At 52.3% G+C, this 27,077-nt stretch overlaps 1 protein-coding gene across 3 annotated transcripts in view; it reads left to right on the top strand.

The window, feature by feature from the left end:
• LOC111161541 (peptidase D) overlaps positions 1–27,077 on the top strand; it is a 109,405-nt gene that overhangs the window by 17,451 nt on the left and 64,877 nt on the right. For 2 of the 3 annotated variants that reach the window (XM_022525275.1, XM_022525272.1), the window contains 4 exons: positions 5,435–5,482; positions 7,165–7,226; positions 17,081–17,125; positions 26,100–26,175. In XM_022525275.1, coding sequence (XP_022380983.1) covers positions 5,435–5,482; positions 7,165–7,226; positions 17,081–17,125; positions 26,100–26,175 — 231 coding nt within the window. The remainder of the gene's footprint in view (positions 1–5,434; positions 5,483–7,164; positions 7,227–17,080; positions 17,126–26,099; positions 26,176–27,077) is intronic. The other variant, XM_022525273.1, reaches the window with a different exon arrangement.

The raw sequence follows: 27,077 nt of genomic DNA, 5'->3' as shown, positions 1-27,077 counted from the left end.
CCTGCTGCCTGCTGCTCAAGCCCCACCCCTAGCCTGGCAGGATCAGCTGGGTGGGAGGTGGGGCCCTCCCATGCCACATTTCCCCAGCCAGGTCCAGATCGCACATGGACATACCTAAGAGCTGGGGGTCTGTGTAGAAGCAGCTGAGGAGCCCGCCAGCTGGAGACAAGAGCTGCCCCTTCCCCTGGGTAGGATGCAGGCTGTGCTGGGGAATGATGACACCGGGTGGGAGGCAGGTTCGCAGGGATCCTAACCAGGCTCACAGAGCAGCGTGGAAAGCAGTGTGTCTCAGCCCTGGGGCAGGGGTCCGGTGCAGTGTGCTCGGAGGCGCCTGGCCCCAGGCAGGCCTACATTAGGACTTTCCCACACAGAGACACCGTCCTGCTCCGGTTCTGCTGCACTAGAATGCCGTGCCCACCCCTCTCGCTGTGCTCGGAGGCCTGTGCCAGCCCGCTGCACCCCCTGCTGACTCTGGTCCACGCTGGCGCCCCTCCCACCCTGGCTTTTAGGACCTGCGGGGGACATGCTGGATGCTGGCTGTGTTCTGCTCTGTACTCTGCCTTTTGCTGCTTTATATTTGTCTCTAAGGCCCTTCCCCCAGACGTTACTGTCACATCCTGCCTGCCGGGTTCCAGGGGTGTGTGGGTGTCATAGCTGGTTGAGACCCAGGGCCGAACTCAGCAGCCAGGACACGGTGTGTGGCAAAGGTGACTAGCAGGGCAGTGCCTGGTGAGGAGGGCCTTGGGGAAGGAGTGCGGCTCGCATCCACAAGGCCTCGGGCGCCTGTGTCTACAGTACCAGCTGCCTGGTTGGGTTTTAGAGAGGGGGCTTTTGATGGATCTTTCTTTTCTGTCCTAGAATTTCAGTACCGAGTTACTGGGGGTGACTCACAGCATCTAAAGCACCCGTTGGTACACATGTGACCTGTTGTGTTGATCTCTTTGGGTACAGGATCTCAAATAGTCTGAACATTTATTTGCATGCCCCGATGAGATCATTTGCCTCTTACCTGTATCTCGAAGTACTAGGAGTGAGTACTAGGTACTAGGGAGCAGTGACCTGCTCCATCCTCCATTCTGATTTTGTTCCTGACCCTCTCCTTTGGCAGGTGTATCCCTCCTGCCTCCGTAAACTGTGTGTTAACATTATTGCCCTTGGGGACCTTGACCTTCCCAGAAACTTGCGAAGCCCGGATCTCAGCCCACCGAGTCAGAGTGTCTCTGTGCTGCAGCCTCCCCAGCTACCGTTGCTTTCATGTCTGGGGGAGCCTCTGCTCCATTCCTCCTGTGATTTCTGGGGAGAAGGGCGGGGGAGCTGGCCTCCAGATGCAGGGACATGGGTCTGGAGCATTGGGATGGGAAAACCTGTGGCAATCGTGCAGAATCATAGCTCCACAGAGTGAGAGTGGCTACTCTGAGTCTGTATTTATGAAGCAGAATCTGAAACAAAGGCTTCAGAGGAGTTTGGAGGACAGGCTCTTGGGTCCAAGAGCTGTCTGCTGTGTCCCATTGTCATCACTGCCAGGGTTCATCAGTTCTGGCCTGTTACTGCTCTGGTTCTTACTGGAGACGGGGGCTCACTGTTGACAGCTTTACTCTGGGGTGGCCCCTGCAGCTTCCAGTAACCTTGAGACAAATCTTATCCCTTGCACCCTGTCCCTTGGTGGGTCTACAGCTTGCAAAGGAGGAGGCCAAGGCCAAGGTGATGGGCTTCACCTACAGCCCCCTAGCTGGGGCGCAGCAGAATTAGGGGGCAACCCCGGGACCTTTGGATCCCAGAGGGCCTCCACTTCTGCATTTGTCCCATCAGACATGGGGGATGAACGAGGCTCCTGAGAGTCTTTGGTTTTCTGTGGTTTGAAATGGAGCCTGACAATAAACCTGCTGTGTGGAGACACCTGCGCTGGGAGGCCTTTGAGATGCCTGGGGCCTGCTCCTTCGTGAAGGGTGACAGGAAGCCCCTTGCCTCGGGGAAGGGCTCCCCAGGCCAGTTCTATGGTGCTGGCCCCCAGCTGATGTCGGGCAGCCTCGGCCATCTGTGGCAAATCACAGCTGGGAAGCCCTTCACACCTGTCTTTCCTGAAAGAAGGCAGGAAGGCCCACGCCCCAGGCCACAGCTGGTCACTCGCTGTCGTGTACGAAATGCAGGTGTCTGCTAGAGCGGCTGTCATCCCCGGAGATGACCCTGCTTCTAATCATTGAGAAGGCGGAGCAAACGAGGGTTCCCCCAAGAAAGGGGAGCTCAGGAGGGCCTCAGGAGGCGCTTCAAGGCATTTCACGCAGGTGCAGCACCAGGGCTGGTATTTGTGACTCGAGGCGAGCTGGCCCTGGCCGGCAGGGGGGCCCATTGTGCACTTGGGAGCTTTTCTGACATTTACATTTGAGAAGCAAGTTCAGATTTCTAGACGCATTGCCAGCCACCAAGTTGCACCCTTGTTTCAGATGGCCATGAAAAACAGTTCACTTTTTAAAAGATTGTTTTATTCACTTTGGAGAGAGAGGGTGTGTGTGTGCACTAGGGAGAGAGTGCCTTAAGCAGACTCCATACCGAGTGTGCACCCTAACGTGGGATTCAGTGTCATGACCCTGAGATCATGACCCCAGCTGAAACCAGGAGTCGGATGCCTAACCGCCTGCCCCAACCAGGCTTCCCAGCACAGTTCACAAGCTTGGGTGCCTGCGGGGTGAAGCCCGGCTCCCTCAAGCAGCGCGGGCTTTCTGGGCAGCACTGGTTACGGACTGCCCTGCCTGCTTCTCTGGCGCATCAGGGTAGCCTGCAGGCCTGGCTGAGGCCCTGAGTGTGAGGGGGCCTGAGGGGTCCGCAGGCAGCCGCTGATCATCCCTAGGGGAGGGTCCTTGCGCACAAGGCTCTGATCAGTTCTGCCTGTGCCATCTCCCTCAACCTGCCAGAGAGGCATGGCTGCCCAGGACACTGACGCTGGCTGCAGGACAGAGCACATCCGGGGCATTAAACAGCACTGGTCTGTGAGAGCTCAAGGGTCCCCAGTGGCCACCGCTCTGAGGACACTTGGCCCAGTGTTGACAGAGCCGGGCTGTCCTGTGTGCTGGAGCTGCATTTTGAGCAGCTGATGCACAGGCACAGCCCCGTCTCCTTTCTCTCTCAGGCTGCTGAGAGCGTAGTGCTAGTGGGTCTCTGTGCAGGAGGACAGACCGAGCTGCCAGATGGGGAGAGGTGTTTCAACCGCAAAGCTAACCAGGGCCCATGCAGGCAGTCGTGGTCAATCAGACACTGCGCTGCCGGAGCCTGCAGATGCCCAGCCTGCCCACTGTGTCAGCTTTCCGGCCGGCCGTGCATCCGGCGGCCTGCTTTCTCCATCATTCCTAACCAGCGTGTCCCCAGCCAGCGCTGGGAGAAAGACCATCAGACCACACATTTGGGATCTGGCCCTCCTCTTTGTCCCTGGCTGCCTGCTCACTGCCGTTGTTGACAGAGCCATTCTGTGCCCATGAACGGAGACCCTTCATGTCGACATGACAACACACCCAGAGGCCCAACACGCACGGCTCTTATTCCTTCTAATGAGTCCCCCCCTCCTCCAGGAGGGCCTTCGGGAGTGGCAGGGATTCAGCTGAGCTGTTGATGTGTGCAGCACAGAGGCCGGGGTGGGGGGTGGGGTTGGGGGTCTGCAGTTCCAGAGTCAGAGAGGAGGGTCCGGGGAGGCAGGGCCTTGTGCGCCATTGGGGGAGGAAAATTGGCGCATATCTGGAGAATTGTCTGGCCACCAGCATCAAAAACCTCAAGGACGCATATGGCTTTTCACCCAGAGGTGTCACTGAGTCTCCCTTTTTTTTTTTTTTTTTTTCTTTAAGGAAATACATTTTTAAAGGGATTTGTGTTAAGGAAATAGACTTGTCCAGAAGAGTGTTCATCGAGGCATCACTTTTGCTAGTTAATTGTTGAAAGTTATTAAAGTGTCCAGCAGAGGCATGAATGAATGAACTGTGCCTTGTCCACGAAGAGAACCATACAGCCGTACATTCAGCTCTGGCCTCTGCTCATTTGTAACTGTGAACCTGGGCAAATGATCGAACCTGTCTGTTTTCTCATTTGTGAAATCTGGACATGAGTAACCCCAGCTTCCCGAGTGGTTAGATGAGATGATGCCTGGAGTGACCACGGCCATGATCGGCGGCTCGCTGGGCATTTCCCCTCCCCGGCCGGTAGTGACTGGCAAAAATCACGCGGTTGGAGAATACTTCATCTCAGGAGGCAAGTGAAGTGTGTAACTTCATAGGATCCAGATGTCATTACAGATCTCTGTTTTCATGTGCAGAGATAAAAAGTCTCTGGGGAGGAGATTGTAGGTGTATTTTACCTTCTTTCAGTTTTCAGTATATTCCAGGTTTTCTCTGGGAGCCTCTCAGTATTAAAAAACATGTATATACATATGTCAAAACTTATCAAAATGTGCACTTTCAATATGTGCATTGTAGAGCATGTCAGTGATAGCTCCGGAAAGCTGTTAAAACAGCAAACAACAAATCCTTCTCACGCTCGCTCGTGTCAGGTCTCAAATGAGTTTTGGGTGGGAACGGGGGGCTCAGCTACAGCAGGGGCCTTGGTAACCAAGCTGCAGGGCAGACTGCGGTGTGGGGGGCCTGGAGAGGAAGAAAGTGCTCCCGCCAGGGTGCTTGGCGCTCTTGGGTACAAATGTCACAGCTAAAAGCAGCGTGGTGGGCACTTTGCCAAGGAAATAGGGCAGGAGATGAGGGAGTGAAGAACCTGTCTGGGGAACAAAGGGCCTCACTGGTTGATGAGCAGGGAGGAGGCATTCCAGGCAGGGGTCAGAGCCCGAGCAGAGGCACGGAGAGACGAGGTTGCATGGCACACTCATTCATGGGGCTGGGATAGGAAGCAGCCAGAACTCAGGGTTGTGAGGCCTGAGTGGGTCAAGGTGGAGCAGGGATGGAGAGCGGGGATGCGGGATTGGGGACAGAGGGTGGGATCAGGGGATGCTTCCTCCATGCAGTCTAGGAGTTGCATGGGGGTGCAGGGAGGAAGGTGTCTGCCCTGGGGACAGAAGGCTGTTGGGATCGGTGCCTGAGATGTAGTAGGAACAGGTCTTTCAGGAGGGAGCAGATGGATAGAGGTACTGGCCTCCCGGCAGGGGTGAGGGTTAGTTGCGTGGGACTGGCGGTATGAAGCCTGGCATGTGTGTAGGGCCCAGAGGCGTGTGGGAAGCTGTGCCTGATGTAGGTGTCTCTCCCTGTCTGCCACATGAAAGCCATGTGGCGTTCAGAAGTCCTCTGGCATCCGCAAGCCTCAGTCTTCTCATCTGCAACAGTATCACTGCCTGTTTTTACAACCAGCTCCGTAAACATGAGCTGCCGTCATCAAGCCATGGTGGCGTTGTCACCTCTATCAGATGTCTTTGCGGTTGTTCTAAAGTGGAATTTTCTTTCTGACCTTTCAGATCGCCAGCGTCCTGACGTCACAGAACCCCTCTGTCCTCCTCACTTTGGTAAGTGGCTGGTGTCCAGGAACCAGGCACTGGGGAAGGGTTTTAGGGAGCTGCCTGCCCCTCCAGAGGATTGGGAAACAGGAGGAATGGTCATCAGTAACAGGTGGTGACACGTCATTCAGGGCGGCTGAATACAACCGGGACCACGTCCTCCATCCTCCAGTGTCCCTGGGATGGGCCGGGTCCTGCCAGAAGACACCTTGCCTACTACAGAGGTTAAGACGCAGGTGGAGGGTGTATTTGTGTCAGGCTGAGTTGTGGAGTTTGTGGATAAGGATATCAGTATGCTTCCACCGCCTGTCTTCTCCATTGTTAATAGAATTTTTTTTTTAAAGATTTTATTTATTTATTTGACAGAGATCACAAGTAGGCATAGAGGCAGGCAGAGAGAGAGAGAGAGAGAGAGAGAGAGAAGGAAGCAGGCTCCCTGCTAAACAGAGAGCTCAATGCAGAGATGTGGGCTCGATCCCAGGACCTTGGGATCATGACCTGAGCTGAAGGCAGAGGCTTTAAGCCACTGAGCCACCCAGGCACCCCTGTTAGTAGGATTTTAAAAGACACACTGTGGCGTGCGTCTGTGAGGTTGTTGTTGGGCATCAGATTTAGAATTTAGACCGAGGGTCTGCCATGGCCTGGGGGTGGGATGGGGTGCACGGGGGGCCCTTGGTGACTTACATAGGGCTGTGGGGGTCCTCGGGCTGTGAAATGGCTCAGAGAAGAAGCCTGCTTTCTTGCACTTTCTCGACCTTGGGGAGTTTCAAATATGGAGCGTGTACAACTGTTCTTCCCTCCCAGAGTGACCCTTCTCTCCCTCGTTCATCGATTCTTTTTCAGAAATAGTTCTTCTTGGTTCTTTTATTTATTTATTTATAAATTAATTTATTTTTTTTAAAGCACTTCACATGGTGTCTCTTTTCCGCTCTGCTGTTTTAATGGCCGAGCAGGAAGATTACGTGAGATGAATGTGGTCAGAGATGGCCCGGTGTGTTTTCTTTAGGGAGCATTATTCAATGTTGGCCTGTTGTTCTTGAGGAGGAAGGGCAGTTTAGAATGCCTTGCCTCTCCGGGGATGACATGCTTTTCTCTGAGTCCCCTTTTGTCTCCTCTCCTGAGTTCCACTTGGGGTCTCCTCCCAGTCAGGGAAAGGACAGGGAGGTACCACGGCTCCGTGGTGTCACTGAGAAGTGCCCATCACGCCAGAGTTGGGTCCTTCCCACGTCTCCGGGAGGGCTGGGTTTGACCGAGCTTTTTGGGCCCTGTCAGTGGCGAGTGTGTGCACACTCGTGTGCATTGAGAGAGATGGGGCCAGCCTGGGGGAGTAGATGGGGTGGCGGGGAGAGCAGTCTCATAGCCCCATCTGTGCCTGCACAGTCTGAGCTGGTTTCAGCAAATTGGTCTGATGGAGGAGGCTTTCATTCCCCTGGGATGCTGTTTGTGTGTCCCTTTCCTTTCCTCTGTGTTCAAGCTGCGGCAGAAAATGGACAGCTTGCCTTTGTGCAGGGGTGGGAGGGCGGGCTTGGCTGGGAGTTACCTGAACGGCAGGAAGGGATGAGTTTGCTGGGCTGGAGCGGGGGCTCCTGAGGCTGGATGGAGGAGGCAGGCCCTCCCCTGCAGGTGGTGGGGACCCTGTGGGGTGGCCCCATGTGCTGAGTCTGCCTTTCATGTTCCCCGTGTCTCTGCAGCGTGGCGTCAACACGGACAGTGGCAGTGTGTGCCGGGAGGCCTCCTTCGAGGGCATCAGCAAGTGAGTCCTGGGGCCCCTGGAATGGTCTCCCCCTCCCCCACTCCCCTCTTCACTGGGAAGCCTTGCCCTGTGTGCAAGCTAAACACAAAATACATGAACAGGAGGATGCTAAGGGGTCAGATCATGTATTTTGAGGAAATGTTTAGAAAAATAATTTGCCTAATATCGCTTCAACTTCTGCTTCTCTGTTGAACTCCGCAGTGCGAGTGCCGACTGGCCCGGGCTTGGGGAGCGTGTGCGGGGCGAGGGGGCCTGCTCTCCCTCTAGAGGCCTCCTCTCAGCTCTGTGGTCTTTGCTTTTCTCAGCCCCTCCCCTCAGTCCTGGCACTGACTTCTCCCAGCCTGAGTCGTCTGTTGCCCCAGTCTCAGCTAGGGACCCCCTTAATTGCCCTCGCTCCCTCGTTTAGCTCCAGGCTGGTCCTCCAAACCCCATTCCCCGGCCTGGGCCTCTCCAGGCAGGAAAGCAGATGTGGGCCTAAAGTAGGGCACCTTGCCCTCCTTGTCTCCCTTACACCAAGGCCCTTGGAGAGTGCTTCCTGCCAGCTGGGCTGTGTCCCCAGGCCAGCTGGGGACTGGCCCTGGGGTGTCTGTGGAGCCCTAGGCAGTAGCAGAGGAGCCCTTGGGGGGGACGCCTGCTCCCCCAGGCTGCTGAGTGTGGACTGCCCCCCCAGCCTTGATTCTGGGCCTCCATCCCCAGCCCCTTCCCCACCACACTCAATCTGCGCCACTGCGTCCTGTCGTTCTTTGGTGGACTGAGGCGGTGACAAAGGAAGTGCCTTATAATTATGTATGAGCCTGAGCCACGGGGAGTTGGTGCGTCTGTGTGATGTAGGGGTGATTAGGAAGGATTATGAGCTCATAAATATGTATCACTCCCCCAATGATAAGAGTGATGGGATGGGAGCTAGTATCCCGTTTGCTTCTCATTGCTCAAAATCCCTGCATCCTCTTGGGAATTTCCCCAGAGTAGCCACGTGCTTGCTCCTTGAAATGTTGGCCTTGGAGCTGCCATTCCATGCGCCTCCTGCCCCCCCCCAACACCCCTCCAACCCCGCCCGGCCCCAGAGCAGAGCAAAAGGCCTGGGCCCAGCCTCCCCTGGTCCCCCAGCATGGCCTGCCTCAACCAGCACCAACATCTGTGTTCCCATGGGCTGGCCCCACCAGCCTCCCTAGGTCTCTGCCTCGTGGGGCGGGCCCTGAGTGGGAGGAGGGAGCCCTCACGGTCACCTCTCGGACCAGTGCTTTGACCTTAACAGAGCTTGCCCTCTGAGCCTTAGCCCCCCCCCATGCATAATGGTGTTGCTGGGGCTTACCATGGGGGGGAAATGGGATCCTGCCCTCCCCCAGAGCCTGGCATGGAGCTGGTGCTCAGGAAACAGGTGTTCACTCATTCACAAGCACATCCCCATGCAGCCCTGTTGCTCCCTGAGCCTTGGTCTCTGCATCTGTGCAGTGGGCCGCGTGGACTTCGGGATCACTGATCAGAAGATTCCAGTGTCAGTGAGTTGCAGGTTCTTCACCTGCCCCCTCCAGAGGCTTCTGGTGCCGAGACTGCCTCCCCAGCACCCCGGGAACAGGTCTGGCAGGTGGTATGGCACGTATGGGAGGGAGCTCTGGATGTGGCCCCCAAGAGCAGAGCACTGCTGGCCGTTCCCCAGGTTTTCCCAGAGAGGAGGCGTGGGAAGATTCCAGGGATGTCACGGTCAGTGGGCCATGGAAGCTAAGGCCTCTTCCCTAGAAGGAGTCCTGCCGTGAACATATGCAGACCTTAGCCTCTGGCCCCTGTTGCTCTGTGGGACCCCTCAGCTTCCACCAGGAGCCCCGAGGAGCCTGTGTGCTGCCCAGCCCCCACCCCACCCGGCATTTGGAAGCTGTTTTGGAAAGCCAGGCACTGCCTTAACCTTGCTTGTGCTCCCCAGGCCCTGGCTGGTCCCTCTCTGATCTGTAGGCCAGTCCAGATGGGGCTGACTCTGGGGTACTCCCCGGCCCCTCCCTGCTGGGCCGAGAGCCTGCCCCCGCAGGCCAGTGCTGGGGGCTTGGTCCCCAGTGTGGTTGACACGCTGCTGGTGAGAGCCCTTCCACGTGTCTCTGCCTCGGAGTACCTGGCCTGCCTGTGGTCCTCCCGCCCTTCCCTCTGGGGCCCACTTTGAGTAGCTTGGCCGTCGGGTTCCCTGTGGGGTAGGAACCTGTGGGGGTGCCCTACCCTGCATGCCACAGATACGCCTTCGGACCCTGGTCTCTGCCTCCAGCTGCTTGCTGGAAGGTCCTGTCTGTACTCGCGGGCTCTTGGGTGCTGCTCAGTCCCCCACCTCCCACTCACCTGGCTGCCGGCACCTCGACTCGGTCCCCTCGTGGTTCTGCCATTGTCCTTGAGGGCTGCGTCTGCTCAGCCACGTTCGCCTGCCTGCCGCGTCTCCAGCTGCTTGCTGTGGGTAATAATAGCCTGTTTCCTAAGCAAGATGAGGCTTGCTATTGTCCTACTTTCCATCGGTGTCTATCGCCGGTTGCTTCTTACTGCCCTAGTAAAGCATCTTATTCCTGGGAATTTGGGTTTTGACCCTTCTGAACGTCTCTGAAACACCTCATGTCTTGCATTTTTGATTGACCTGCTGTGGCAGAAGTTTGGGCTCTAGGTTTATGCTGTTGGGCCATCCCAGGCAACCTTTGTCCCTTGGTCCTGGGGGAGAAAGGAGCTTCTCGTAGAACAGTGGCCTCACCTGTCTGCCCAGTCCAGACCTCCTGGGCTCTTGTCCAGTTGTGCATTCGTCTGTGACCCTCTCTCCAAGTTGGCTCCTCAGCATTGGCTGCCTCTGGGTCTGTGACCTTGGTGGGGCTGTGGTTTTGGTCCTGGGAGACCTCAGAACTCTCTCAGGCTCTTCAGATCAGGGACAGGCCACTTGATGCCCACGGCAGGGAGTGTGCCCGGGCTCGAGCTGGTGAGGATGGTGGAGAACCGGAAGCAGACGGAACCAGAGGAGAGGAGTGGGGTGGGGGTGGTTGACATGTACCAGGATTTCCCTGTGACGCGCAGCCCCTGGGGTCACCAGGAAGGGTGTCTCTGTTCTCCCTGGGGTGACAGAATCAGGCGGGGACAGTCGGCTGGGCTTCGTGCTGAGTTTGGGCTCCCAGGCCACAGCTCCGTGTGTGGTCCCATTGGAGCAGGGAGAGCTCCCACAGGAGGCGTGGAAGGATCAGACACCCCGTGGGCTCTAGCTGGAGATTGGGGTCAGGTGTTCCTTGCCAGGCCCTGCTGAGGGCATGGCCAGGGCTGCTTTGTGGCCGGGGCTAGCCGGAGCTGAGGTGAAGAGGGTGGGGGTGTGGTAAGGAGGGCATGGGGCCTTTCTCTGTGGGCTGCCTCCCATGGCTGCCTGGAGCAGTTGGTTCCTGTAGCCTGGGAGCAAAGGCAGACATGATAAATCTTTGCTAGCATCTGAGGAGGTTGGCTTTGGAGCAGGTTGTTCTGAGACAGAGAGAGGCTGACTGTGGAGGAGAAGACAATCTGCAGGGCCAGGTGGCCCCCGGGGGTGCCTCTCTGGCAGGAGACAGTTCCCTCTGAAGCCCGCAGACTGCCCGGGAGCCCTGGGCCAGGGCAGTGAGCTGCCAAGGGCTCAGTGTTGCGTCGTCGTCTGAGAGAGAAATATGGTCAATATTTTACATCAGCTGGTTATTCAGGATAAGCATATTTCTTATCTTTTGGCATTTACTTAAATTGCCTTGCCTATTTGAAGACAATTGGTTACAAATTAATTCCATTTAAATAAGCAGTTAAATATGAAATTGCTGAATTTGGGGGTTGCTGATGTAGGGATATAAATATTCAAAGATGGGAATTTTTAAACCCAGGAAAGAGAGGGACTTTGTTAAAACCTGGTGATCACAACAAAATTCCGGTCTGTGTGGTGTGTGTTGGAGGGGGTGGGACTTGGCTTTGTGGTTTCTGTTAACTTGCATATCAAGGTAGTGTTGGTTAACTTGAGCTTCTCATTACGACCCATGGGATCTCCAGGAGGACACAGGAACCCAGCCCAGCCCCTAGCCGGCAAGGGCAGTGGTGCAGCCTTGTGGGGCATGTTCTCCAGCGGGCCTCACCTTCTTTCTGGGGTTAGAAACTGCAGGGGGAAGGCCAGGGTCAGGGGTGTTTGGGCCCATCCCACTCACCCTATGTCACCCGTCCCTCAGGCTGAACCAACCCTCAGAAGCATCCGTGGGTTTGTTGTTGTTTTTAACCCAAATGAATACATACTTGTTAGAGAAAATGCTGACTAGGACAGAGGCAAAAGCAAGGAATATCCGAATTTCATCACCCCAAGTTAGACCCTGTCAACGCTGAGGGGAATGCCTTTTGGACTCTCCTGTGTGTGTCTTGAATGTTTCTCTATTTTTGTATCTGAGTACCCTTTTGCGTGGGTCTGTGTGTTTCTGCATGTGTGTGTCGTTAGGGGGGATCTTTGTTTATTAGTCTAAGCGTATGCCTGTCTGGGGGTGTCTGTGTGTGTGTGTGTGTGTGTGTGTGTGTGTGTGTGTCTCTGCCGGTGCCTCTTCCGAAGTACGTGCCTGCCTGGGTGTGTGTTCATCGGATCTGTTGTGTTTGCAGCTGTGTTTGTGCGCTGGGTCACTTTGTTGCTCATGTGTCCGTAGGAGCATGTTGGTATGTGTACCTACATTTCGTAAAGTGAAATTTTACTGCTGTGTTTGCCTGCTGAGTAGACAAGCCATTGCTTTTCCCACCATCAAAGTGACATTTGGGGAAATGGGAGGCAGAGTCTATGTTGTCATCTTGATTTATGTCATCTGCTGCTCTGTTCTTGACTCTGAACCATGTTGGCTGCCTGTGGTCTCTTTGATATTTCACAAGTAGGGCTTTGATTGTACAACATTTCAGGTGACTTTGAGTTGGTCTTATTTGTGTACTTAGGAGTCCCCAAAGCTTTGGAGATCTGGAATCCTCCCAGCCTGCTAATGCCCCCTTCCCACTTCTCTCCTCTGTCCTTCCTTCTTCAGGGGGCTCAGCCAGTGGTGGGGGTGTCGCTGCATAACCACGGCATTAGATGGGTATTTTCAAACATCAGTAACGGGGGCCAAGGAGAGTTCCTGCGTGGTCATGAGCCAACATGCCCTGTGTATGATATCCTGACCTGAGATGGAACAGGGTTAGGAATCCAGGGAGTTGAAGGCTTGCCCCTGCTTCTCTGCCGAGGCCTGCATTTTGTGCTGGGCCATGCCAGGCTTCCCCAGCTCTCTCACTGCCAGCTTGAGCTCTGGGTCACACATGATGTACCCCGACCGGATCTTTTTGTCTCTTGGGGTCCCCTTTCCATTATGTTTATCTTATCAAAGAACGACTTTTGGCTTTATAGATTTTTCTTTACGTTTGCCTTTTATTTCATTGATTTCTGTGCTTTTTAATTTCCTTTTAATTTCTTTAGGTTTGTTTTTCTCTAGCTGCTTCTTTTTTTTTTTTTTCCAAAGATTATTTTATTTATTTGACAGACTGAGATCACAAGTAGGCAGAGAGGCAGGCAGAGAGAGAGGAGGAAGCAGGCTTCCCACCAAGCAGAGAGCATGATGTGGGGTTCAATCCCAGGACCCTGGGATCATGACCTGGGCTGTAGGCAGAGGCTTTAACCCACTGAGCCACCCAGGTGCCCCTTTTCTCTAGCTTCTTGAGAGAAAGGAAAGGGTAATGCTTGGGGATTGGAGCTTAGATAATTTTCTTTTTTTTCTTTCTTTCTTTCTTTTTTTTTTTAAGATTTTATTTGTTCATTTGAGAGAGATAGAGCACAAGCAGGAGAGGCAGAAGGAGAGGGAGAAGCAGACTCCCTGCTGAGCGGAAAGCCCAACATGGGGCTCGATTCTAGGACCCTGAAATCATGACCTGAACTGAAAGCAGATGCTTAACTATCTGAGCCACCCAGGTGCCACATAGATCATTATTTTCAATGTTCTTTTCCACCAAATGCATTTAGAGCTATCAGTTTTCCTCTGGGCATTGTGACATTTCACACTTTTATTTTCTATTTTTTTTTTTTTTTTTTTTGAACAGCAAGTCTTTAGAAATCTGTTGGTTAATTTCCAAACAAATTGGGATTTTATAGTTTTCTTTATGTTACTGATTTCTAGTTTAATTCTGCTGTAATCAGTGACCATTTTCTGTATCTCAGTGCTTTGAAAATTGTTGAAACTTCCAGTGTATGATGACTATGATAAATGTTTCTTGTGGGCAGTGTTGAACAGAAGTGGAGAGGAAGGGCCTTGTTCCTCATCTTAGGGGAAAGCTTCTCATCTTTGATCATGAACTTTGACATAGGCTGTGTGTTTTTTGTATATACCTTTATCAGGTTGAGGAAGTACCCTTCTCTTCCTAGTTCATTGAGTGTTTTTATCACAAAAGGTTGTTGGATTTTATAAGATCCTTTTTCTACATCTGTGTGATTTGTTCTAAATTTTGTTAATATGGTGTATTATATTTGATTCTTTTTGTCTGTTGAAGTAACCACATTCCTGAGTTAAATCTGACCTGGTCAGATTGTTTGATGGATTTTGTTTGTTAGTATTTTGTTGAAGGTTTTTTTGGTGCCAATGTTCATGAGAGACTTTCATCTGTAGTTTTCTTGTGATGTCTTGGTTTTGGTGTCAGGATAATTCCGAGCTTGTAGAATGAGTTGAAAAGTGTTCCTTCCTCTTCTAGTCTTAGTGAGAGTTTAAAAGGATTGTTGTCAATTTGTTTTTAAGTATTTGGTATTCATGATGCAGGCATTAGATCCAGGGCTTTTCTTTGTGACAAGGTTTTGATTTCTAATTCAGTCTCTTTACTTGTCATGGGTCTATTTGGATTTTTTTTTTCTTGTGTCAGTTTTGGTAGTTTGTGTCCTTAGGAATTTTTCTTCTTCTTTTTCTTTTTTAAAGATTTTATTTATTTATTTATTTTTGAGAGAGAGAGAGAGGGAGAGAGAGAGAAAGAGAGCACAAGCAGGGGGAGAGGCAGAGGAAGGAGGAGAAGCGGAGTCCCCGCTGATCAGGGAGTCAGACATGGGGCTCTATCCCAGGACCCTGGGATCATGACCTGAGCTGAAGGCAGACATTTAACTGCGGCACCCTGGAATTTGTCTTCTTCATCTCAGTTATCCAGTTATTGCCATATAGAAAAGACATCTTACAATCCTTTAATCCTTTTAATTTTTTTAAGTAATAATCCCCCCCCCTTTTTTTAAAATCTCTGGTCAGTAATTTGAACCTTCTCTTTGTCTCTTGGTCAGTCTAAAAGTGTAAATTTTGTTGATCTTTTCATAGAACCAATTTTTATTTCATTGATTTTTCTCTACTGTTTTTCTATTTTCTATTTCACTTATTTCTGCTCAAATCTTTATTATTCTATTCTTTCTGCTTGCTTTGGGTTTAATTTCCTCTTTTTTCTAGTTTCTTTTTAAAAGATTTTGATTTATATTTGTGAGAGGGAGAGAGAACGTGAGTGCACACATGTGTTGGGGGAGAGGGCAGAGGGAGAGAGATAACAGAGAGAATCCCAGGCAGGCTCCACGCTCAGGGCAGAACCTGACGTAGGGCTTGATCTCATGACCCTGAGATCATGACCTGAGCTGAACTCAGGAGTCTGATGCTCGACCAACCGAGCTACCCAAGTACTTCTTTTTCTAGTTTCCTAAGGTGGAAGAGTAGGTCATTGGTTTGAGATAATTTTCTTCCTTTTTAACATCGCTATTTTTGGCTATTAACTTCCTTGTAAGCACTACTTTCGCTGCATTCTGTAGGTCTTGGTATGTTGTTCTTTCGTTTCCATTCGTCTCAGTATATTTTCACTTTCCCTTATGATTTCTTCATTGACCTATTGGTTATTTAAGAGTGTAAAATGTAATTTCCACAGATGAGTGAATCTTTCTTCTGTTATTGATTTCTAATCTCATTCCAGTGTGCTTGGAGGACACACTCAATATGATTTCAGTCCTTTTAAGTTTGTTGGGAGTTGTTTTATGGCCTAGCGTATGATCTGTTCTGGAGAATGTTCCATGTGCACTTGAGAAAATGGGTATTCCCCTGTAGGGTGGTGTAGTCTAGAGATGTCTGTTAGGTCTAGTTGGTTTACAGTGTTGCTTACATCTCCTGTTTCCTTGTCAGTCTTCCATCTAGTTGTTCTGTCCATTACTGCAAGCGGAGTACTGAAGTCTCCAGATGTTGTGGGTTTAATTATTTTCTCTTCAGTTCTGTCAGTTTCTGATTCCTGTATCTTGGGACTGTGTTGTTAGGTGTGTATAGGCTCATCATTATTATGACTTCTTAATGAATTGATCTTTTAATTTGTATAAAACGTCCTTATCTTTAGTAAATTTTTTTTTTTTTTTTTTGCCTTAAGCCTTATTTTGTCTGATGTGAATAGAGCTGTTCCAGCTCCCTTTTGGTTTCTGTTTGCATATATACACCTTTTCTCATCCTTTCATTTTCAACCTATTTGTGTCTTTGACTCTGAAGTGTGTCTTTTTAGAGCATTTACTTGTATCATATGTCTTTTAATTCCTTCTGCCAGTCCTTGCCTTTTAATTGGAAAATCAAATCTGTTTACATCTAAAGTAATTACTGATAAGGAATGACTTCCTTCTGCCATTTTGTTATTAGTTTCTGTATGTCTTATGTCATTTTTGTTCTTCATCTTCTCCATTACCACTTTCTTTTGTACTTAATTGATTTTTTGCAGTACATTCCTTTCTCATCTCCTTTTCTGTATGTCTTAATTATTTTCTTAGTTGTTACCCGGGGGATTACAAATGACCTCTTAAACTTGCGACAGTCTAGTTTGCATTAATGTCAACTTCATTTCGGTAGCGTACAACAGCTTTGCTTCTGCAGAGCTCCATGTTGTCCCCTCCCTTGTGCTGTTGTCGTGTACAGATTGTGTCTTCACCTGTTCCGTTGGTCAAAACAGATTTATGATTATTGCTTTATATGGTTGTCTTTTAAGTCAGAGAGGTGGAGAAAGGAGTTCCAAAAAAATACATTTACTCTGTCTCTCTACTTGCCTATGTCATTACTTTTATCAATGCCCTTTTTTTCTTACGTGGATTCAAGTTACTCTTGTGTTCTTCACTACAGTATGAAAGATTCCCTTTAGCATTTCTGGTAGGATAAATCTTGTAGTGATGAATTCTGTATTTTTGTCTCTCTGGGACTCTTTTAATTTTTCTTTCATTTTTGAATCATAGCTTTGCTGGATATAGAATCCTGGTTGACACATTTTTTTTTCCCCTTTCATCTTCGTGCCTTTTTGGCCTTTATAGTTTCTGATGAGGAATCAGCCATTAATCTTACTGAGAATTCCTCATATGTCACACATTTTTTTCCTCTTACTACTTTCAGGATTTTATCTTTGTCTTTTGACAGTTAGATTATATGTCTGAGTGTGGGTCTCTTGGGATTTATCCTATATGGAGTTTATTGGGCTTTGTGGATGTATAGATTCATGTTTTTCATTAAATTGGTGAAGTTTGGGGCCTACCAAACTGGCCAAAATTCTTCTCCTTTATCTTTCTCCTTTTCTCCTGGGACTCCTATTGTGTGTATGTTGGTGTACTTGACAGAAGAGGCTATGGCTGCTAGGTCCACCTAGCTAGAGTGGAGGGTGGTTTTCTGCAGCCGAGCAGCTTGTTCTCTAACTGCATTTAGAACATTTGGCCTGGCTGCAAGTCTGCTTCAGGAAATGAGCAGCAGGCCTTCTGTGGGACAGACGGTCATGAAGTTAAAGCTTGGGGCCCTTTCTGGGTCATGTCCTTTCTTGGTATGCCTTGGTATTTCTTGCAGGGAGATGATAGACCATTGAACTAATAGGCTTGATTTGTTTTTCCTCTACAGGTTTAACGTCAATAATACCATTCTTCATCCGGAAATTGTGGAGTGGTGAGTATTGCCTGTGGCTACTTTGGCTGTTTGTTGTGCTCCACTCAGGAAGCTGAGAGACCCTGCTGCTGCCACCTCGGACAAGATGGTTCCCAGAACAACTCTCTTCTGTGTGTGTGTGTGTGTGTGTGTGTGAGAGAGAGAGAGAGAGAGAGAGAGAGAGAGAGAGTTGGTCTGATTTTCCAAAAGGGCCTGAGTCACTTGAATGTCAGTTAAATTTCTCTCATCTTTTATTTAGGAGACTTTTAAAAACTCTTGCCAGGGGCACCTGGGTGGCTCAGTGGGTTAAAGCCTCTGCCTTCGGCTCAGGTCATGATCCCAGGGTCCTGGGATCGAGCCCCGCATCGGGCTCTCTGCTCAGCAGGGAGCCTGCTTCCCTTCCTCCCTCTCTACCTGCCTCTCTGCCTGCTTGTGATCTCTGTCAAATAAATAAATAAAATCTTAAAAAAAAACAAAAAAAAACCCCTCTTGCCATGAGTGAGCCATGCTCATATGGTCAGTTAGAATAGATAATGAAAAGAGTGAAAATAAACGTCACACATAATCCTATTACCAGAAAGGTAAACATGTTTTCTCATGTTGCTTCTACGTCCTGACAAGTTGGCATCCTGTTGTACGTATTCTTCTGTTACCTCTGTTCCTTCCTTGCTGATACTAGCAGCCCGTCTGTACCTGCAGCACACCTGGTTTCTGCTGGGTCACAGCAGGGTAAACTTTCTCAGGTTGGGCTTCACCTCTGTGGGCCTTGGAAGTGGCCCTCCCACCCAAGCAATCATTTTGGCCTCAGACTGGAGACTCAGTTGTAGGGCAAGAGAGGTAACGGGTTGCTAATTAGGAGGCTGCTGCAGGATCCAGGTGGTCGTGCAAGGGTACTGTGACGAGTTGAGAGCAGAGTGGTGGGCAAGGGGAACGCCCCTGGTAGGAGCTGGCTGTGACATGAGTGAAGGCTGGAGTTGAAGCTAACTCCAGTTTTTTGTCCTGAACAGCTGGGTAGTGTGTTACCGGGACAGGGATGACTGGGAAGAGCAGTCTGAAGCAGGTTCCAATGGGAGCGAGGCTGGGCCAGAGGTGGAAATCGGAGCGCCGTCATAAGCATTGGTACTGACCGTGGGAACTTTCTTGGCAGCCACACACGCTCTGAGGACGGGGCCTGTGTCCTTTCGGTACACAGCCGCCTTTTCTCGTCTCTTGTTTGCCCTCTGCAGCTCCCAGCTAACAGAAGAACAAATCCTGGATACTCAGGAATGGGCCCGCACCCACTTATGCCCCACGTGTGACACTCCCTCCTGGCCACTTACAGTTCGGGTGCTTTGGAGACTGTGCTGGGTTGTATGCTCCAGCATCTCCTGAGGGCGAAGTCATTAGTTTTTTACTTTGGAACTTTGCTTTCTTTCTAGCGACATTTCCAAGGCTCTGAGGTGGATTCCGCATTCATAAGAATACCTCCCAACTTTTTCAAAGCCGGCAGCAGAACAAATTTGACATTTGATGGCAGTAGAACTATTTTAGAAATGTCACATTGTCTTTACTGCCTCAAGGGTGTGTTTTAATAGCGTGGGTTCTGGCCTCTGTAGTGACCGCAGTCATTCTCAAGTGAGATCCATGGTGCCCTCTGCCCTCTTGGAAGAAGGGAAGGAAGGGTTCTGGGTGGAATGGCAGGCTGGGCCCTCGTTTCTGGGAGAGTGGGGTTTCTGTGACATCAAGTCTGACACATCTTTGGGCGCCTGTGTCCTGTATGCTTTCATTACCCCCTCCCATCTAGGCCCCATGGAGAGGGGCTGCCTGAGGTGACAGAAAAACCAGCCACTCAGGCACATCCAAACTCTAACCCCAGTCTGTACCCCTCAGCAAGTCACTTCAGTGTCCTGAGCCTGTTTTTTCTGCCAGTGGTGATGAGGTAATACCTAGTTTGTGAAGTTTCACCAAGTGTCTTCGACCCTTCAGGCCGCCATGACAGTTACAACGGCGGGTGGCTCCTGAACAACAGGAATGTGCTTCTACAGTTCTAGAACCTGGGAAATCCAAGACCGAGGTGGTGGCAGACTCAGTATCTGGTGACAACTCACTTCCTGGTCCCTAGATGGTCATGTTCCCACAGTGTCCTCACAGGACAGAAGAGGCGGGCGCTCTCTGGGGTCTCTTTTATAAGTCTTGCCAGTCCCATTCATGAGAGCTCTGCCCACATGACCTGTTCGCCTCCCAAGGCTCTGAGTACCAGCACATCGGAGGCTCAGCTTCAGCGTTTCCGTTTTGGAAGGAGACCCATTTCAGCCTATAGCGCTGAGCCTTGGTTTTTTCACGGGCGAAGCAGAAGTGCTGTCCCTTGATAGGTGATGGCTCAAGGCTTGAATGAAAGCAGAAGTCAAGTGCTGACTCAGCTTAACACAATGTCTGTTGCTTGTTTTAAAAAAAAGATTTATTGATTTGAGGGAGAGAGAGAGACAGAGTGTGTGATTGTGAGTGTGAGGAGGGGGAGAGGGAGAGAGAATCCCCTCAGACTCCCACTGAGTGCAGAGCCGATGTGGGGCTCAGTCTCAGGACCCAGAGATCATGACCTGAGTTCAAGGCCTGAGCCACCCAGGCACCCCTGTCTGTCACTATTTGAGACTGCTTGCGTGTAAGGCACTGTGCTAAGCACTTGAAGCTTGTCCCCTTCCTCAAAGAGGCATTTTGTTTATGCTCTAAGCTAGGTGCTCTGATTATCCCCATTCTACAGATGAGGAAGCTTGAGACACAGGAGGGGATTTGCCTGAGAAAAAGCCAGGAGCTGAGCTGAGTCTAGGTGGGTGATCCCAGGATCTTGAGCTGCCTCTTGTGTGTCTGAGGGGTGCCCTGGAGGGGTGGGAGTGGGGGGGTTGCCTGACCTTCAGCCGTGTTCTCAGTCCTCTCTTGACCACGGGACATGCAGGGGTGTTGCAGAGGGCCTGGCTTGGCTCTGTGCGAGGCCAGGGTGTAGTGAGGGTGGGGGCCTGAGGCTGTGCAACTGAGCTTCGTCCCCCTCGATGTCCCCCCCACTCATGTACCCCACCTCCCCTTAGCCACTGGGCTGGGGGTGTGCGATTCCTCCTGGGGCCTGTCTGATAGAAGCAAGGAGCAGCCTCTCCCAGCACAGAGGATGCTTCCTGCCTTGTTGTTTCTTAGATGTCATTCATTTCCTCTCTATGACTGCTTTATTGTTTCCCATTCGCTCGAGCAGTGCCTTTTTGATTTCCTGTAAATTCCTCTATAATCGTACAGCTCCCCAGAAACACGAGATCATAACTGATCATTTCTCTCCTCGTGCCGGGTATCGCAGTTCGAATGTGGAGGTCAAAAGTTGAGGCTGGAGAGCGGGCGTCTCACTTCCATAATTTAGGCTGTGGTTCCTCTCTCCCATTCTGCAGGTGATTAAATCGATCTGGAGTTAGGTTAGGAAATAAAGGGAGATACTTCTGTGCTGTCTTCATAGCTCCATGCCTCGGATCCCGGGGAAGTACGTCGGGAAGCGCCCCAGAAGCACGTCCCTAGTCGCCGCGCGCCTTCTGGGGTTTTAAGTGAGAAGGTGTTAAATTGAGTCACACGCCGATTTTAGAGCTGTTAATTACAGAGTGAAGGTGTCGTGCGTGTATTAATCAGGCAGCGCGGTAGCATATCTGTTTCTACTTCCCTGCCTTTTCTGTGCCCAGGAGATGGCGAGGTGCGGCTGGTTCCGGGGCAGAAACACGGCAGCATCCTGCGTCCCGGGTAACACGTCCCAAATTAGAAAAGATACGTAGATGATGACCTAGATTCTTGGGGGGGTGTGTGAAAAGTATTCCAGTCAGGTTGCTTTTTGTCTCCTCAGGAACAGGCATTTAATCCTACGTTAACAAGAAAGTCGAGAGGACAGTGGGGGTCCTAGGGCGGAGCGAGGCCTCGAAGGACCACGCGCTGGAAGGTGGGAGGTGGGCTGTGGGGCATCAGGCAGAGAGGAAGGCACGCTGGGCCCCGGGCCGGCACACTGAGGTTGGGCCCCCCCCCGCCCCCCCAGCCGTGGCAGCCCGTGTCCGTCTGGCCCACGTCAAGTCTCAAGCACACTTAGCTCACTGCTGAGCGAAGCCGCCATTGTCTTCATGGCTCCGATTTCTTTGAGAGGACTTAGTGATTGAGCCTCCCGAGGATACGTAATTCCAAGTAGCTGTTTCCTTCCTCTCTCTCCTGTTGTGCCGGGATTTTATCCTTTGCGGCACCAGGTCATGGGGTGTGGAAGGAATGGACGTGGGGTCCTATGGCCTTGACTTCCTGCCCGCCGGCTCCCGCACAACCAGCCCCTCTGCACATTCATCTCCGGGAGAGATGGAATTCCTCTCCCTTCAAATGGATGTTGGTCACCACGGTGGCACTTGGATGCTTAGAGACTGATATTGGATATACTTCATCCTGTCTTGCTACTATTTTAATCAGTGGAGCATTCAAACCTCAGCTAATTAATGTCTTAATCCTGGGTTTAATGCCCAGAGGCAGCTTCGTGACCTATGCATATCGAAGGGGAAAAAACCAGATTGCATAAATAAATCTCAGCCAAGTCCAGTTTTTGTCATTTCTGGCCTATTGCAGGGGACTCTGGGCCCGGCGTGGTGGAGGAGCCTTCTCCCCCATCCTGCTCACGGGCAGGGCCACCGGCCTGGGGACTCCGCACGACAGCCTGCATTGCCTGTACATGTCAGCTACCTCCTCTTGCTCGTCAAAGAGCCTGAGCTGTTCTCAGCCCAACCTGTTAACTGCACCTGTGTTGTCCTGTCCCGAGCCTGGGTCCTCTGGTGCCTCTTGGAGGAGGCGGCCTTGGTCTGGTCCTGGCGACAGAAGACTTGCAGATAGTATTTCTTACCCCAACCCCACACATTCTGGGGCCAAACAAGGCTGTGGCTGAGTGGGACACTAGGTGGCCCTCACTCTGGAGGGCCCGGGACAGCACAGGCTAGACCGTGGTGGAATCCTCTTTTTCTTTATCTTTTCATGTCTGGGAGTCATAGAAATAGCCGCATCAGAGTCGGGGCAGTCAATCCTTCCTGAAGATAGGGAGAAACTGCAGAATGCTAGGAAGTCTTGTTATTTTTTACAGTCATCGTAAAAACCGTTTCTGGTGCTTGTGTCCTGGAGAGAACTGGGCCAAGCTGGACGCCTGGGAACTGGGCAAGGCTTAGACCCCAAGGGCCCTGTGGATAATCAGGTGAGCCTGTTCTCAGGGCCTTTAAAGCTTGGATTCATTTGGGCCAGGCCAGTTTTGTTGGAGAACTGCCTTTGTGGCATAATTTGTCCTGGTTTGGGTTGATTTTTTTTTTTTTTAACATGACTTAAAAATAAGTCCTGAGTAAACCAGGTAAAGGCCTGGTTTGTCATCTCCCACAAATTCAAATTGGGAAGGAAAGCAGGCCTCAGCATCATTGGTTGGAAGTGCTGGTGTCTCTGATGGGAAGAGAGTGTGGTTTGGGCACCAAGTCTCCTTGGAGGAGAAGCCAATGGCCTGATTTACTGGGCCCCTCTGCAGACCTGGGTGCTCCCGCTGTGGGGAGGGGCCATGGGGAAAGCCTGTGCCGTGGGCTCCTGTGGTTCAGGTCCTGGCTGCCTCTCCCTAGCCGTGTGGCTCAGGGCGAGGCAGTGGCTGTGGCAGTCTGTGCTGCTGGAGCCTGTGCAGGCTGTGCCCCTGTCCCATGCAGGGCAGGCCTGGCTGAGCGATAACCCACGCTGTCTGCCAAACTCCCCTGGGGTGGGGTGGGGGAAGCCTCTTTTTCTTCTTTGAAAAGAGCCACGAGCTCTCATTTCTGGAAATAAGGTGTTTTCCAGCTTTGGTGCAATGACCAGGTACTATTTCCAACCCTGGTTCCTGCGTGTCTGTTTTGGGCCAAGCCCTTGGGGTGAAGCAACACTGCCCCCCAGGACCACAGCCTTTTTAGGAAGAGACTTAAATGTAAGAGTCCTGCGTATGGTAGCTCTCCAAGGATTCCTATAGATTGCCCTAGAAACCTAGGGAAGGGGTTTTGGGGAGCTCCTCCCCCACCTTGAGAAAGGTGTGGTCCAGGTGGGAGCTGGTGGTGAAAGGGGGTGAACAGAAGAGGTAGGTGGTGGAGACAGGCATGGAAAAGCTTGTGAGTAGTTTTAACTCCATCTGGAGGACATTTAGAGGCCCCCAAAGCTTTTAAGCAAGAAAAAGCCTGGTCGCGTTTGCGTTTCCTAAAGATCCCCGGCCACTGCCAGTGAGCACAGAGGCCTGCAGGCAAGAAGAGGCCAGAGAGCTGTCCAGGCTGGAGGCGTGGGGGCCGGATGGAGAGAAACCGAGGGTCTGAGAGAGGTTGTGGAGGTAGAATTGGAGCCCTTGGTCCTCGCTTGGATGTGGGAGCAACGGATGGATGGCAGGGAGGTGTCTGGGAGGGTGCGCAGGTGTCTGTCTGAAGCAGCACGGGTGCGGCGGAGCTGTGGGGTGAGATGGGGGAGTTGGGGTCACGCTGAGCTGGAGAGCCTGGGGGGCATGCAGGTGCGGGTACAGCGGAGCGGCTTGTGCCAGTGAGTGGGGTTCGGGAGCAGGAAACAGGAGCAGGAAAGGGAGATGGGGCCAGATGAGGCAGGGCTCCCCGTGCTGCTTCTTGGCAGTCCCAGAATGCCTCTGGACTTGGCAGCCGGGGGTCCTGCTCCCACATGTTGGTGAGAGGGGGGCTGGCAGGCTGGGGGGCCGTGGTAGGCTGAGGGAGAAGTGGTGGGGGAGGAGATGGACGAGAGGTTTGAGATAAAACACAAAAGCAGCTCTTGTTCTCCTCGCAAAGCAGAGATGGTAATGGTTTGCCTTCCAGAAATGTGGCAGAGCAGTGGGAGGTAGAGCTTGCCTGGTGGAGGAGGAAGAGGTAAGTGGGTGGTCACGGAGCTCCCAGTAATAGGGGCCACATGGAGTCCAAGCCCAGGTGTGTATGCTGGGGTGCTGAGCCTGGTCTGCCCCTTCCCTTGTAACACGAATGTGGAGGGGAAGGCTTGGGAGTTCAGAGAGGAGGGGATAGAGATGAGCTCATTCGTCTGCTGAGAAGGGGAGGAGGCCCAGGGAGGGGAGAGATCTTAGGGAGATAAAGCTGAGAGGAGCCCTCTGGCCCTGCGTGTCCCCTTGAAGCTCATGGCAGAGCTGGGACGGTGCCAAGGCCGGTGGGGCTGGTGACTGGGAACTTGCTGTACCATCCGCCCAGTCAAAGATTTGCCTGTGACCCTTGTGGCCCTGGATCATGCTTGCAGCGGGCACAGGTTCTGGCTCATCCCTCGTGGGGGTTTGGCCCAGCCCGTGTAGCTGTGTGGCATAGGGCCTAGGGGTCTGAAATGTTGGCAGGACAAACCAGGGATCTGAGTGGAATAGGGGGGCAGAGGGCTGGGGTTGGGCACAGCCTGGGCCTGGCTCCCCTGTGTTGTTACTCTGGTCATCACTGCACTTGAGAACAACGACCCACTCTCTGCTTACCAGGGGCTCGGGCCGGGCGGAGCAGGTGGCAGTGGGGAGCGAAGCCCCGGGGGATGCTTGGTTATCCTGTGAGTGGATTTGGACCTCAGGAGCTGAGCTGCTCATCCCAGTCCTGCCCAGGCTTTGCACCCTCCCCTCCAGGGCCCGGGAAGCAGCTTCCTGTTCTGCTGGTGGGATTGCTCCCAGCCCCCTGGTGGGGAATCAGACACCTTCTGATGACAGAGAGCCCAGTGTCAGGCTTCAGGGTCTGCTTCCTCCAGAAAGAAAGGCTGTTCATGTGGAAAAACTCTCCCTAGGCTGACGGGTTTATCTTTTCCACATTCCCCAGAAGGTTTTACGGTCTTAGAAGGGCGTCACGGTACTGTAAGATGCCTCCGTCACTTCCCTGTGACAGATGGCTGGCTGTCCCAGCTGGATGGTACCATGGAGACGGCGTGAGTCAGCGGCTGGCTCAGGCTGCTTCTGCGAAGTCCCCAGAGGTTCGCTGCCATCCTTGGCCTTGGTCAGGCTTCAGGATGCAGACGGCGGCTGGAGGAGACAGTGAACGGGGGTGGGGGGCGTGCTGGTCTGCCATCGTCAGACACTGGCTTTGCGGATCTGCAGGGTGCGCGAGTGTGTTCCCTTCACGAGAGGGAGAGGCTGGGTGGGAGCGTTGGCGAAGGCTGCCATCTTGTGTAAGGGAAGCAGAGCTGGCCACAGGGCATGCGCCAAGGACACTGGACCCTTAATGACCGGTCACAGCTGCCCCTGAAATGCCCATGCCCTGGAGTTGCTTATCTGAAGTGGAGGTTGAAAATGAATATTTACGTAGCTTCTCTAGCTGAGTCGTACTTGGCAATGAGGTTGATTGCCAAGACCAGAGACCTAACCACATTTGGGCAAATTAACATGAATTCATTATGGGGGCCCCCAGGACCCATCACAATCCAGCTACAGGAGGCACAGCAGAGTCTCGAAGGAGAGCAGGGCGTCTGGGTTGCGCCTGCTTCCCCCACACAGCCCCCCTCTCCTCTTGCCTGTTCCTAGTCTCCTCCTCTCTGCAGACTGGCTGTTTTCCACATTCTTTCCTGCACTCACGGCTGGAAGTGGCTGCACCACCCACTGTTGCCACCTCCATCCCTGGATCCTGCAGGGGGCCTGACTGGGGTGGGGGAGGATTCCTGGGCTGCCCCAAGAGCAGGTGGGTGGGGTGGGGAGGAGTAGACCTTTTCAGCCTACCAGGCAGAGCCCTGAGAGTCGGCACACTAGATTCGGGTCCAACAGCCTCGCCAGGTAGATTTTATCCCCATTTTATGGATGGGGAAACTGAGTCTTGGTGAGACGAGACATACCTGGCTGCAGAATCTGGGTGTCTTCCAGCACCCCACTGCACACCCCCATGCCTCAGTGGCCTGTCTGGGCCCAACCTGGCCCCGTGCTGCTTCCCAGCCCACACCGAGTGTGGTGGACCCCGAGGTCTCCATGGGTGGGAGGGGTCCGGCCAGCCCCCATCACTGACTTACCACTTTGTTCTTCTCTCTAAAGCCGAGTCTTTAAGACGGACATGGAGCTGGAGGTTTTGCGTTATACCAATAGAATCTCCAGCGAGGCCCACCGGGAGGTAAGCTGGGCGCTGTCGTAGCTGGGCTGGGCAGGCAGCGGGGCTCTGAGTGGGGCGGGAAGGCCTCGTTGAGATGGACGGTCCCGCAGCGGCTCCAGTCCCGAGTGCCATGTGAACAGGCAGCAGGTGGTGGCTCTTTCCTCTTCCCCAGTGGGGGCAGGACAGGGACAGCAGAGGCTCTGCCCTAGCCCCTCCACTGAAGGCACCCACCCTTGGGACATTCCCCAGCAAGAAGTCCCTGCTTCCTGGAATGTGGGGTTCTCCTTCCTGGCACTCAGGTGGTTCCAGCTCCTTTTAAAGGATCTCCCGTCCTTACCCGTGATTCAAACACAGTGATCACTGCCCTCCGTTTTCCAAAAACAGCCTCTCTCAGGCAGCTCTTCCCCAAACCACCCCACTTCACCTGAGGGGAAGAGCAGACAAGGAAGTGTATTCCTGCAGGACGCCTAGGGTGACTGGGACAGCCAGGTGCCGGCATAAGTGACAGTCGCAGGGAGACAGACAAGGGTCATGGGTGGGCCGCGGTCTCTTGCATGAATTCATCTTCTTCGTGTTCTGTGACAGCCAAACAAAGGAAACCTTTTAGGCATCGCTTCCCGAGCATTAAGGATTCACCAGACATCTTGGTGAAATCTTGGCCACCGCCTGAGCCCACCCTGTGGCTTGGTGCCGGGTGCTCACGAGCCCCCAAGTGGAAGCACTCCGGCATGGTTTAAATGAACCATGTGGCTCCTGGAGCTTTAAAACAGTTCGAATTTGTCCCGTGTCTGCACCTCCGCATGCCCAGACCATTTTTTTTTTTTTAAAGGAAGAGTTTCTTTTGAAAACCTGCTATATACATTATTTATAAGGCAGTGTTACTTATCTCCTTAATACAAATATCTTTGCTTAATATCCATCCT

This window comes from Enhydra lutris, unplaced genomic scaffold (assembly GCF_002288905.1).
Source record: "Enhydra lutris kenyoni isolate GAN:26980312 unplaced genomic scaffold, ASM228890v2 scaffoldscaffold85, whole genome shotgun sequence".
NCBI lineage: Eukaryota > Metazoa > Chordata > Mammalia > Carnivora > Mustelidae > Enhydra > Enhydra lutris.
This window is presented reverse-complemented; position numbering and strand designations above follow the sequence as displayed.